The sequence below is a fragment of the Anguilla rostrata genome, chromosome 8 (genome assembly GCF_018555375.3).
Source record: "Anguilla rostrata isolate EN2019 chromosome 8, ASM1855537v3, whole genome shotgun sequence".
NCBI classification, from domain to species: Eukaryota; Metazoa; Chordata; class Actinopteri; order Anguilliformes; family Anguillidae; genus Anguilla; species Anguilla rostrata.
The window spans coordinates 23,546,848-23,561,005 of record NC_057940.1 but is presented as its reverse complement, the minus strand read 5'-3'; the positions used below and the strand labels follow the sequence as shown (position 1 = coordinate 23,561,005).

Sequence of the window (14,158 nt, the reverse complement as noted above, 5' to 3'; positions counted from 1 at the left end):
GCTGGGGGTGGGACCCTGTATTAAGTCTTCAGTCTGAGTCAGAAAATGGGCAATGACACAGCTGAGAGTGTGAGAGTGAGTGTGTGTGTGTGTGTGTGTGTGTGTGTAATACCCCCACACCCACCTAAAACAGAGAAACCCCCCCCCCCCCCCGTACCTGGGCTCTGTACTACAGGGAGCCTTAGTGTGTCTCTTTACTGTGCAGAGGAAAAAGTACAAAATTTTCCAGTGAGCTCATTCCAAATCTCCCCTTTCTCTCCCACAACCCCCCTGTAGCTCAGTCTCTCTTTCACCCGCTTCGTTCCACATCATTCTCACAGCCTATTGCTCTTTATCTCTCTCTCCTGACTTTTCTTCTCCCTCTCCAGTTCTCAGAAAGCAGAAAAAGGGATTAAACTAAACAATCTGAAGACAGTCAATCTTTTCCACATCTTTCCTGAGCCAAATCACACAAAAGAAACTTCTGGAACACGAGGCATTTATTGCCCTTCACCTAAAACAACCTGGAAAGTCCCTTTGAGCGAGGCCAGGAGGGGCACAGCAGAAACCAAATCTTACACACACGGCACTGAGCCCCACAGAGCTACGCTGGCACGTATCAGTGACATCACTGGAAGTCCCCACAGCGCTCCTGAGACGCCACCGGTCTTCTCTGTGTGATTACTGGTCCGGGGGGGACACTGTGAGGTGGTCGGGGGGGGGGGGGGGGTTCCTGGTTAAACAAGCCTGACTCTGTTCAGCGCAGGACCCCACAGCTAAGAGAAGTGAAAGGAAACATCGAATGGAGGAGGACGTCTGCACCGGGGCCAGGAGGAGGAGGAGGAACCTGCGTGTGTGTGTGTGTGTGTGTGTGTGTGTGTGTGCTCCCACATGAGTGAAGGAGGACTGGCCCATTCCAGTGCACTCCATGACACTCCAAGCCAATATCAGCAGGCCCTCATCCCAGTGTGTGGATGTGTAAGTGTGCACAAACGTGTGTGTGTGTGTGCGCACACTCTCCCCTCCACACACTCTTCAATAGAAATGAAACACTAAAAACAGAACCTCACACATTTCCTCCAGCATAAAAAGCACTGGCGTGTTGGATGCCCCAACACACCAACAAAACCTCATAACCCCCCCAACCCCCCCAACCCCCCACCCCCAAATCATCAGCTGACCCCTGTCCAGCTTTGGGACAGGAGAGCTCTCAGAGCAGAAGACACAAGCTGCTTTCCTGTGTTAGCCCGTACGCTGCTCAGCCTGTGGGATCAGAGAAACGCACTCACCCTCGTCCCCCGCTGCCATGGCGACGGAGAGCACTGCTGGCGTGCCGAGCGAGCGATCGCGTGAGCTCCTCCTTTCCTCCCGTATTCCCCCAACACTGCCACCGGCGCTGTGCTGGGACCAGTGCAGCTCTCCCTCACCCTGCCAGAGCTACGGCCGAGTCCCTCTCTTTCTATGCCCCTTACTTTCTCTCTATCCCACTCTCACTCAGTGCCTCTCTCTATCCCTCTCTCACTCTCTCTGTCCCTCTCTATATCCCTCTCTCTCAATCACAGTAATCAGGAACAGCTGCTCCAGCTCTTCAAAATAAAAGCCCCGCAAAGAGAGTACACGACACCACTTCCCTTTCTATCTGAACCCCCCCTCCCCCGCTTTCTCCTCCTCCACAGGCTGCCCCTCCCCTCTCTCCCTCAGCTCCTCCCACTCCTCCTCGGTCTCATGCCCTGCTCCTCTACCCTCCCTCTGATCAATTACGAGTTTAACTGCAGAATGGGGAATCAATGCTACTGTCAAACCAAAGACTTTGCAGTAACCAATAATTAAACTTACAGTAATTAACAGTAAAAAAATGAACAGTAATTGCCATGGGAATGCAATGCTCTCTCTCTCTCACACCGATTTAATTTCAATTAAAAATGCTTGACTTACAACATACACACTACTAAAGTTGATGTACATGCAACATGTAAATTCATATCTCGTACGCTCATACAGGAGGTTGTTTTTTTGGGAAGAGGCTTCATTGTCCGTTTGGCTTGGTGCTCCAGTATCCCAGCAGTCATCGAGCACACAGGCAGACAGACAGACAGACAGGGAGCAGACAATGAGTCTGTGTGAGGGAGTAAAAACACTCCCTTTCACTGGACTGGGAGGGGGAACAGCTGTCCACAGGGAGCTGTATTTCATGTTCTCTGAGACAGACACCCCCACACGCACGCCCCCCCCCTTCCCGAGGTGCCTGAGCTGTGGAAGACAGGCCTTTAGTTCAGGGGTGAATCAGTCCGACAGCCCAGAAAGCATGAGACAGCCGCACAAGGAGAATGTTCCAGAAATGCAGTTACACAAAGGCTGAGCGGCAAGCGCAGAGGAATGGTCAGAGATTCCAATGAGGAACACACAGAAACAATGTGGCCATTACTGCAAAATAAATCTGACCACAACAGCTCTGCTTCTTCACGGTTCCCGGACAAGTAAACTCTACCTTTTCCCGCTACCCCACAACAAACCGGCAGCCAGGAGAATCCTCTTTCCCCCCCAAAACAAATAACCTGGCGAGGACTGATCCGCCCCGTGGCCGGGGAATTTCCAGCACCAGGCCGAGACACGGTCCAAGCAGCAGCACAAGCAGACTTTCTGAAAGCTGCTCCCTGTCCACGTCTGAAGACCACGTCCCTTCTCAACCTCCCACTGGTTCCCACGAACCTAGGAAGCACCACCATTGCCTTCTCCCTCAAGAGAAATCATCACAATACTCCAGTCTGCCAATGAGGGCTGTGGGTTCAAATCTGCTCTGCTACAAAGCTCTGGAGGCAGGTAACATGAATTAGCCTCGCTGTCTCAGCATGCCAAAACTGTACAAAGATATTTAAACTGTGTGAAGATACAACTTTCAGTTGGACAGACGCCAGTTTAGACCTGTATAGAAGCATCTTCCTTCCTGTTTAAAATGGGTATCAATATAGAGCCTCTGCCGTCCTATCAGAATTCATCCTCCCTGTTGAGAAACCTGCTCTTTTTTAACTGTTCCAGCTGGCCCATCAAAACCGTAGATCTACAGGTGCATATTTTCCAAAAGATTACCTGACTGACAATTTAAAACAAGCAAATTCATCATAATTCATCACAAATAAAAATACATAGTGAAACATTACACAGTGAAGTTTACAACATGCTCACTCCATGTCAAACGCAATGGAGCACCATAACCGTGTGTGCTTCTAACCAGGTCCTCAGGATGACAGGTCAACCAGCAAAGACAACAGCTATAACCTCCGTTACATAGCAACTGTTGACCGGGGTGGTTACATATCCTAACCACAGGCTGGTTACATGGCTATGGCCTACACCCTATCATCAGCAGTGGTTGCATAGCAACAGCCAATGTCCTCATTGGGGGGTAACGTATTAATGGCATATGCCCTGTTGTCAGGGGCGGTTAAATGGCAACAGCGTATGCATCTTCACCAGGGGTGGTTAAGAATAGCCTACATCTCCTTATCAGTGGCGGTACTGTAGAAACTGCTTTCAGCTTTAAGATGGTTGCCCAGAAGCAGGAAAGGCTTACAAGAAAGCCTTGCTAATCCAAATAACCTTCTCCTTCGAGGTTCCTCAGCTCCGCCCACACTTCTTACAGGAGGGGACTGAGCCAAACTCCGCCTCCATCAAACACCAAAGCCAATCCTGGAATGAGATGGCTCAGGCCATTACCTGAAGCTATCCACCCAAAAATGCCCCCTTCACTGCAGGAGCTGCACAGCACCCAATTCACCTAACTCCAAGAGAGGAACACAACACAATAAACCTAAATAACCAGCATGAGGCAATTTAGGCTTAATCTCACAGTTAAGAGTATAAACACATTGGAATCTCATGATTAAGAGTGTAAACACACTGGAATCTCACAGTTAAAGAGTGCAAACACACTGGAATCTCACAGTTAAAGAGTGCAAACACACTGGAATCTCACAGTTAAAGAGTGTAAACACACTGGAATCTCACAGTTAAACAGTGTAAACACACTGGAATCTCACAGTTAAAGAGTGTAAACACACTGGAATCTCACAGTTAAACAGTGTAAACACACTGGAATCTCACAGTTAAACAGTGTAAACACACTGGAATCTCAGTTAAAGAGTGTAAACACACTGGAATCTCAGAGTTAAAGAGTGTAAACACGCTAGAATCTCACAGTTAAGAGTATGAACTCCCTGGAAGAGAGGTTAAGAGTGTAAAAACTGCATAAATAGTGATGGTTAACCAACATGTCACACTTCCTCTCTCTGCTTTCCTCCGAGGTTACAGGCCACAAAAAAACCCACAGGTCTTCACAAAGCTCCACATCGCCCAATCACAGGAGAGCGTTCCCCACGCGCCAGCCCTACATGGAAGTGTCACCGCAGGGATGGGCATCCAGGCGATCACCCTCACGACCAGCGTCCAGGCGATCACCCTCACGACCAGCGTCCAGACGCTCACCCTCAGGACCAGCATCCAGGCGATCAACCTCAGGACCAGCGTCCTGGCGATCCCCCTCAGGACCAGCGTCCAGGCGATCGCCCTCAGGACCAGCGTCCAGGCGCTCACCCTCAGGACCAGCGTCCAGGCGATCGCCCTCAGGACCAGCGTCCAGGCGCTCACCCTCAGGACCAGCGTCCAGGCGCTCCCCCTCAGGAACAGCGTCCAGGCGCTCCCCCTCAGGAACAGCGTCCAGGCGCTCCCCCTCAGGAACAGCGTCCAGGCGCTCACCCTCAGGACCAGCGTCCAGGCGATCGCCCTCAGGACCAGCGTCCAGGCGCTCGCCCTCAGGACCAGCGTCCAGGCGCTCACCCTGAGGACCAGCGTCCAGGCGATCCCCCTCAGAGACACCAGCACATTTTCCACAACGGTTCCATTTACCGCCAACCCAGTGTCTCTGGCCTACGAGGTCAGGGCCTAAGTGTGAACAAGCGCTTATGCGACTCAACCAGTGACCTTATGAGAGCAGGTTTAAGTCCCAGGCGTGCTGCTCCTGAGCAAGGTACTTAAACTGAAGCGCTCCAGTAAAACACCCTTTTTTACTGTACAAAATGGACGAGCAAAGGCCATCCGGGGCTGTCGGCACATCTGGAATGATTTAGCCTGGCAAAGAAGATGGAAAAATCCCAGCTTAATTAATAAATGATCAAACGAACAAAGAGACTCACCGTTGCTGAGGCTCAGAGCCATGTTTCCAGAGTTCAGCACTTCATCAAACCTGCAGAGTATCGCTTGCAACCTACAGGTGGGGGGTAGAGAGGGGGGAGGAAAGGACAGCGTTAGATCTGAGTAATGGATGACAGAACTCAGACAGCCAAAGACAATAAACATCTGAAACCTCTTCAGACTGCAGCCCTGCGTCCGTTTACAAGCCGAGGGTAAGAGTTCCACCGCGGGTGTTCACGTGAGGCTCGCCGAGCGCGCTGAGAGGCGTCACAGAAACCCGAAACCGGCCCGTCGCCCTCCCCCAGCTCGCGGGCCAGCGCCACCGTCACCCCCGCGCCGAGGCGCCTGCACGGCACAGCGAAGACGTGCCTCCGGCTAACCCGCCGGTCCCGCCGCTATCGCAGGAGCCAGCGGCGCAGGGAAAGCGGTAAAACTGGAACACGGAGCAGACACCGGGCCCGCGGTACGTACCTCACGGGCGTGACGCTCCAGACCCTGCGCTCGGACGCTCAGCACGCTCACAGAGCCCGGGGCTCGTCTGTAAGAGGCAGAGCACCGGAAGAGCGCCGCCGTCCGAGCCTCCTCCCCCCCCGCGCTGCGACTGATTTAGAATCCCTCGCCTCGCGCCCCACGCGCCCGCAGAGCGGGTTTCCTGCCCGCCCCGGCCCCCCCCAGCGCACAGAGCGCGCACCCCCGCAGAGGAGGGAAAGGGTTAATGGCGAGAGCGCCCACAGTTCGTCTGCTCCCACAGCGCTGCCGTGGCAATGAGTCGAGTAGAGCTCCTGTTACTCTTTACATAACATCCTGACTGATACACACACACACCCAGGAGCAGCAGCACGTCTTAAATCTCACTGTGGGGGGGCGGGGCTTCAGGCCTGTCAGCTGGTTCGGCCCGCCCCGCCTCCCCCTCCCACTGTGGCACTCGTCGCCGTGTCGACTGGGATCAGGAGAGAAGCGGGCAGCTGACTCCAGCCGCCAGACGGAGAACCTAAACACGCTGAGCGTCTCTTCCTGTTCATCCATCACCCCTCTGCCTTGGAGTCTCTCTCTCTCTCTCTCTCTCATAACAACAACAAGGCCTTGTCATTTCCTTCACCCCTCACAATCACACCCGACACACATCATGCTAGAGCAGATCCAGGGTTGATGTCACTGCAGAGAAATATCAACGAGCCACAATCATCACACCTTTTACGAAGGAAATGAACTGAAGGTCCTGGCAGGGAAATGAAATCACACCGCGGTTCTTCTCTGGGTGAAACTGAAAACGTGAGCATTTCATCTGATCAGGTAAGCTTGCAGTTATGCTCATGCTAATGGTTCCTTTTTTCAACTTACAGATGGAAAATTCAACACTGGCTCTGCATTTCTGCACAACTGCACAACGGGGCCTTCATTCCAGCAGCCCTTAACGGAAGCCCAGGTAGAATGAGGTCATCTGGTACCGGGTGACACGAGAGAACCGAGCAGCACGGAACCCCCCTCCCAGGCAGGGCCTCACCGTTAGCCTCCCGCGTGCAGCCCCCCCAGCATGCAGACCACCCCCACAGCCCCGCTTACCCTGGCTCTCATTCCCCTTCTTCCATTTCATCTGTCTGAAACTCTGCCGCCGAACAGCCAGGCGGCCATACTTCACAAAACATGGACGAGGCTCAGCCAGAGACACTCACCATGTTAAAATAAATATCCTCATATTTGAACAGCTGAAATATTTGTACAGTGAAATTCCACGTGGACTGAGCACAAGCCACTGGCTAATGTGAAGCAAGTACTATGAAGTTATAGTTCCTTTGTGTTCCATCTGACGCTATCTAGCCTATAGGGCATGCAGTAATACCACACCTCAAACAATCATTAAAATCCAGGTGCGCTGCCCTTGGAAACAAACTGAATACAGAACCACTGAATATGACGGTATCTGATATTGACAGAGCCACACAAAACGCTAGAGTTTGCAAGCAAGGCTCGCACAGCCTGGAGTCGGAGGAAGACACCCGCCGTGCAGCAGGGGTCGCTAGCGAGCGCTGAGAGGCTGTGATCCAGGCTGACTGAAAGCCTCCCTTTCCTGGCCATGCTGAAGCTAATTTTGCGTTAGCCTGCGGGGCTAGCCTGCGCAGCTGCCGGCCAGTCAGCACTGACACGGTCCACAGCAGACCGTGGGCCCCAGCCACGCATTACAATAGGTCCCCCAGAGCCCCCCATCGTCCCTCTGCGTGCATCGCTTCAGAAACCGGGCGAAACTTCCCACGCTAAATGATCCCGTACAAACATTCAGGTTCAATAGAGATCTCGAACTGGCACAGGCTGCTGCAAAGAAACCCCCCAAGAGCGCCATCTGGTCTAGCCCCCGGGTACAGCGGATCCAGACGAATCCAGCAACACACGCCACCAGACAGTCTCCTCATAAGCCCCAAATCCACAGGTATTCAGGAGTTCAGTCATCAGAGCTCAAACCCCCTCAGAGCCCTGTCAATCTCCTCATCGCCATAACAACCACGCTGGCCCCAGCACACAGTCTCATCGGGGCCTCAGGATGGCGCTGGCTCCAGCCCAGCATTCCAGCGGCACAGCAAGGCGCACTGCTCAGCCTTCAGAGCAGAAAAACAGCTGGCACAGAGAGGGCGGGGCAGCGGCTGGAGAGCTGTCGCTGGGCCAGCGGCGTCGGCCGTCGCAGGCTTCACATAAACACCCCGAGCCGGCCAACAGACCCCGTCTGTCCCAGAGCAGCCCCAGAGCAGCCCCAGAGGAGCCCCAGAGGAGCCCCAGAGCAGCCCCAGAGCAGCCCCAGAGCAGCCCCAGAGGAGCCCCAGAGGAGCCCCAGAGCAGCCCCAGAGCAGCCCCAGAGCAGCCCCAGAGGAGCCCCAGAGGAGCCCCAGAGGAGCCCCAGAGCACAATGACCGCGTGCGTCCCCTCGCTTTCATGATGTCCTGCCGCTTGCCGCTCTATAACACGCTCTGTTCGAGCGCACGCTGAATCACCCCCCCCCCCCCCCCCCCCCCCCCGACAGGGGCAGCGGAGAATTCGGCGCTGTTCCGGAGAAGAAAGCCCCTCTCTGTCCCTCTGCGTTGCATTGGCCTGTCCTGGGACCAGATGCCTGCACCCTGTGCTGAAGAGCATCGCCCCTTCGCCCCCTGAATGATCCCCGTCCAAACCGCCAGCTGCACCCTACGGCACTGGGGGACACTGGCAACACGGCTGGTGTCTAAAGATAGGCACCCCACCCTCTAAAGAGCTGCTGCCATTATCTGGTCTGCCTGCCTTATCCAGCACGAGATCCAGACCAAATCAGTTAATCACACGCCAATGCAGAAATGTTCATGTTTTCACACAGAAAAATGCTCTGAATCACATCGGCTCTCTGGAGTAACCTGGGGCTCAAACCTCTTCTTTTTCTATTAAGTCCCGTTAGATACAGGTTTTCCAACCCTCCACCACCACTTAACAGTCCTGTACAGGCCACAGTTCTCTACTGCAGCTGAACGTCCCAACAGTTCGGCCGAACAGGACAGAGGCACCAGCTTATCCTGTACACTCCTCTCCACCAATCACAGCCCATAACACTTCAACAGAAAGAGGAAAATTCACCTTCAGTGTGCAGGATTCCTCCTCTTAACAAAAGGGCTGTGTGTTCTGAACTTCTCAGAGTGTAGGACTGTATAACACACTGGGCCATATAAGGGACATTCGCAGGTCACCGTCTCTTTAGATGACACTTTCCCATTCATTTCAAGGTTATAAAGCAGGTTTGTACTGGTATCATGGCAAACATTTACAGTTCATATTGTTTATACTGGAATACCAGCATCTCGCTCAGACGCATACTGGCACACACACACCCAGAATAATAATCACCCGCAAATATTTGATTGGTTTTTCCAAGCGACGCGTCATTCACAGAATATGAGATCACCAGGGCTGCCCCTTTGAAGGTCTGGTGCAGCACTTACATCACACATCAGGCATGTCAAACAGACGTGGGGGCGCAACAATAGCACACGGCTCCACAGGCTTTGATCTTATGGTAACTCCGCCTCTGAAACAAGCTGCCCAAAACAGACCCAGGAGTCAAGAGTCACAAACCCAAGAACGTGTTGAAAAGCAGGATTTGGCCCCCTCCCGCCCCCTGATGAGAAGGCCCAGGGAGAGTGCAGTCAGGCCGGGGGGGTTAGGGGTGGGGGGGTTGGGACTCACCGTGCGGCCGGCAGGCCCTGCTTGTTCAGGCTGACTCTCACTTTCTCCCCCACGAAGCGGTACACCTCCACCAGCGTGGACGTCGCCGTTTCCCGAACCTGCGGGACACAGGGACATGTTCTCAGTTTGAAAGTGACACCGCAGGAGAGACCCCTGAGCTGCTCTGAAGCCCGACACCACAGGAGAGACCCCTGAGCTGCTCTGAAGCCCGACACCACAGGAGAGACCCCTGAGCCGCTCTGAAGCCCGACACCACAGGAGAGAGCAGGGCGGACCCCTGAGCTGCTCTGAAGCCCGAAACCACAGGAGAGAGCGGGACGGACCCCTGAGCTGCTCTGAAGCCCGAAACCACAGGAGAGAGCGGGACGGACCCCTGAGCTGCTCTGAAGCCCGAAACCACAGGAGAGAGCGGGACGGACCCCTGAGCTGCTCTGAAGCCCGAAACCACAGGAGAGAGCGGGGTGGACCCCTGAGCTGCTCTGAAGCCCGACACCACAGGAGAGAGCGGGGTGGACCCCTGAGCCGCTCTGAAGCCCGACACCGCAGGAGAGAGCGGGACGGACCCCTGAGCTTCTCTGAAGCCAGACACCACAGGAGAGAGCGGGGTGGACCCGAGCTGCTCTGATGCCCGACACCACAGGAGAGAGCGGGGTGGACCCCTGAGCCACTCTGAAGCCCAATACCACAGGAGAGAGCGGGAAGGACCACTGAGCAGCTCTGAAGCCCGACACCACTGGAGAGAGCGGGAAGGACCACTGAGCAGCTCTGAAGCCCGACACCACAGGAGAGAGCGGGAAGGACCACTGAGCAGCTCTGAAGCCCGACACCACTGGAGAGAGCGGGAAGGACCACTGAGCAGCTCTGAAGCCCGACACCACAGGAGAGAGCAGGTGGACCCCTGAGCCGCTCTGAAGCCCAACACCACAGGAGAGAGCGGGACGGACCCCTGAGCCGCTCTGAAGCCTGACACCGCTGCTGTCACCGTCACTGTCGCTCCCCGACTGTCCCCAGGGTCAGGACCCATTTCTCCTGTGGGCTACATTACAGAGCGGCCCACAAATCCAGTGTTCTCCATGCCGTACAACAGCAGCGCACAAAACAGGGCAGAGATCACATAACAAGCTAAATTAAATATTTTCCCACCATGCGCACACATACATGCTCACCAACACATACACACACGCATGCACACGCACACACAAACACACACACGCACACACACTACTTGGTGATTCCTCTCGACCGCTCACCTGTCCATTGGAGTCTCCTGTCAGTGTGCAGAGGTATGGGACAATCTTGCTGAGGGTCAGAGGATGAGCACCGTACCTGAAAAAGAGGACAGGACGTGGTTTGGGAATGCTGGTGCTCCCAGTTGTCTTTTAGGACATGGCTGTGTTTTCACATTTTTTGCACAATGAGCCTCAGTTGTGTCTGATTTGCGTATCAGTTTGTGCGTGGCTTCAGTCCGCTTGGCTGGGGTCCCATGCAGATTCCAATGCTCTTAAGCGATTTTGACATTCCTTATGAACCAGCTCATTGGTTTCCCCCTTCCTCACCCACAGACAGGGTCTGATCTTAAGGCAAACACCATTAAACCATGCTTAGGCTTGCAGCAAATTCCTCACAAACACCACCTAGACCTAGGGTGTCCAAACGTATCTGAAGGGCTGATCTGGGTGCAGGTTTCTGTTATAGCCCAGCGCCTGATTCTACTTATCAAGATCTTGATTGAAGACCACGGTTAGTTAATTAGTTGAATCAGGTAACTTAGAGCTGAGCTAAAACAGCTTTGGACAAGACTGGTCAACCCTGACCTAGTCAGTCAGGAACAATGGCTGCAGACCTGGCTTTGTAAGGTGGTGTGTATAAGACCCATATGTACTGCTCCAGTAAAATTACAATATTTTGAATATTGAATGAGCTTTTTTAGCCATTTAGCAGGTGTTGTCACCCAGAGCAACTTAGACAGCTTAAACTCTTTTTATACGACCCATTTAAACAGCTGGATATTTACTGAGGTAATTCAGGCAAAGCACCTTACTGAAGGGTACAGTGGCAGTGGCCTAGTAGGGAGCTGAACCTACACTCACTACTCCGGAGTTGTGAGCCCAGCTCTACAGCCATTACGCTACACTGCCACTAGCTGGGTTAATGAATATGCAAGATGTAGAAAACACGTCAAACTTGATGTAAACGGCAGGTGCGATTCAGCCCCCCGCACGAACACACCGGGACACGGGGGTGTACTCACAAGTTTAGCGTAGCGACAAGGCACAGGCAGAGCCCCTCCCTGCTCCGGAAGTTCTTGTGTTTGAATCCGGGGAGCAGCCGTTCCCAAACGTACTGTGGGAAGAGCGGGGCTCGGTTAGACTGTGGGAATCGGTTAGTCTGTGGGGCTCGGTTAGTCTGGGGGAATCGGTTAGTCTGGGGGAATCGGTTAGACTGTGGGAATCGGTTAGTCTGTGGGGATCGGTTAGTCTGTGGGGATCGGTTAGTCTGTGGGGATCGGTTAGTCTGTGGGGATCGGTTAGTCTGTGGGGATCGGTTAGTCTGTGGGGATCGGTTAGACTGTGGGATCGGTTAGACTGTGGGAATCGGTTAGACTGTGGGAATCGGTTAGACTGGGGGAATCGGATAGACTGTGGGAATCGGTTAGACTGGGGGAATCGGTTAGACTGGGGGAATCGGTTAGACTGGGGGAATCGGTTAGTCTGTGGGAATCGGTTAGACTGTGGGAATTGGTTAGACTGTGGGAATCGGTTAGTCTGTGGGAATCGGTTAGTCTGTGGGGATCGGTTAGTCTGTGGGGATCGGTCTGTGGCACGCAACTGCAGCGATAAAACACCATTACCATATCAACACGAGTTCACTGAGACTCCAGGAACAGCAGGGACGTCTTTATGTACACTCACACATGCGTTTCTACACCGACTCCATAGGCTCACTCACTCACACACACTCCCTCATTCACGCACCCTTACTTACTTCATGGATGTGAGGACCCAATGTGGGGGTAGTAGCGTGTGTAATCCAGGAGACAGGGAATCTAAGCGCTGTTTTATGAGTTTTAATGCAGAGTAGTGCTGGACATACAGATTCTGCTGTTTTTAATGAAAATAAAGCCGTGTTCGCTTGCTTATTCAGACATGAACAGAGGGCCACAGCTAACGGGGGGGGGAGCTCGGGGTCTGTTTGTCTTGGCTCTCGAGGCCCTGTGCTCAGCCCAGATAACACTGCAGCTTCAACACTAAACGCAGCAGGAGGTCAGGCTGCCCAGAGGCACGCTGGGAAAGAAAATAAACATCCCTGTTAATTTAAGTGCGGGCCAGACTTCAAACAGGGGAAGAGCGCGCTCTTATCGGGCTGTCCTCCAGGTGTTGGGAGGGTGCGGACGCTGATTGATGCCGCATGTTTTCCCTGTGCGACAGGAGAGCTCGGAAAAGCGGCTCTTTGCTCAACATCACCTGCGGTGCCTTCCATAAAAGGAAAATCTCAAGAGCCATGAAAAGGTTTCAACTGCAGGAGTATAATGCTGTCTGTAATTCACATTCAACATCATGATGAATGACACTCCACTTATCAGCTGGCTAGCCAGAAAACAAATGGCTGCAATAAACTGAAGCCACTCTATTCAATCCTGGAGGATGGACGTTTGGTTCATTCTTATGTTTTTTCCCCGTTTTTCATCCCAATCTGGAAATGCTAAGTCTGCCTCTCAAGCCAAAGCTATTCCACCCGCATTACCGCACCGGTGCAAAAGGTAGAGCAGCTAAAGCAGCAGCCAGCAAGCCTGACTCTCCTGCACACTACAGGCCACACAGGACTACAGGACATCTAGCTCCAAACTCAGCCACATCCCCGGACTGATCAAACTGCTAACCTATGGCAGCCCAGCGTGCCCTGGGGGGAACCTGGACTGATGCACACTCTGAGGATAGAGAGGAGTGTCCCCAGAGATCCCCGACCTCAGACAGTTGATATGACAGCGAGATCACATGACTGTCATATCTGCCCTCCTCTTCTGTGCTGTTAAAGCTCCGTGCAGAACTGAACTCCCAGTGCTCCCTGCTGTATGCTTCTGGATTACTGGGATAAGTGCTTTACATAACATATTGACGATTATGTGAACAAACAGCCCTGGGTGTGTGTGTGATTGTTTGTGTGTGTGTGCATGCGTGAAGAGATTACTGAACACTAAGCACAAACCTGCTGTGGCTATTTTCTAATACGTAACTAATCTGTTCAGACTCTATGAGGAAAATCCTTTCCAGCTGTCCCCTGTAGGGGGAGCTGCAGTCCTTCAGTATGCGTCCTCTCTCCACTGTGTGACTACGGTAGTCAGTCGTGGCTCAGGTTCAAGTACAGCTTCAGACAGACTGGCCGTCAGCAGTTTTCTCCTGGTCATTACTGACTGGAGCAGCAGCAAGGGCTGGGGGCGGAGTCTGCGCTCCACACTGATCAGAGGCGAGCCAATGACAGGACGACCGGATCATCACAGCCCAGAAAACACTCACAGGCTCGGCTTCCAAGAGCCTGTCTGAATACAGATGAGCCCGCAGTGCTTCCTCAGAACATGTCCCCCCGGGGAGAAATTAAGTTATTCTGTCCTCTGGAGCAGCTCTACTGGAGTCATTTTGTGGTTTCTGATGTTTCGAGGTCTGATTTTCAACTGAATTATTCAAAGACAACGTGAAAATTCCTTCAACTGCATGAGCAGCATGAACAGCCCTGCGTCCAGCCGTGAGTGAGTGAAAATCAGACACAGTCTGAACTCTATGTGGCATGCCGATATGGCCTG

At 53.3% G+C, this 14,158-nt stretch overlaps 1 protein-coding gene across 1 annotated transcript in view; it reads right to left on the bottom strand.

Annotated features, from left to right (window-relative positions):
• Positions 1–14,158, bottom strand: part of clasp2 (cytoplasmic linker associated protein 2) — a 79,794-nt gene that overhangs the window by 48,941 nt on the left and 16,695 nt on the right. The window contains exons 4-7 of the mRNA XM_064345571.1: positions 11,612–11,703; positions 10,611–10,686; positions 9,361–9,458; positions 5,169–5,239 (exon numbers count right to left, since the gene is read on the bottom strand). Of these exons, the coding sequence (XP_064201641.1) occupies positions 5,169–5,239; positions 9,361–9,458; positions 10,611–10,686; positions 11,612–11,703 (337 nt within the window). The remainder of the gene's footprint in view (positions 1–5,168; positions 5,240–9,360; positions 9,459–10,610; positions 10,687–11,611; positions 11,704–14,158) is intronic.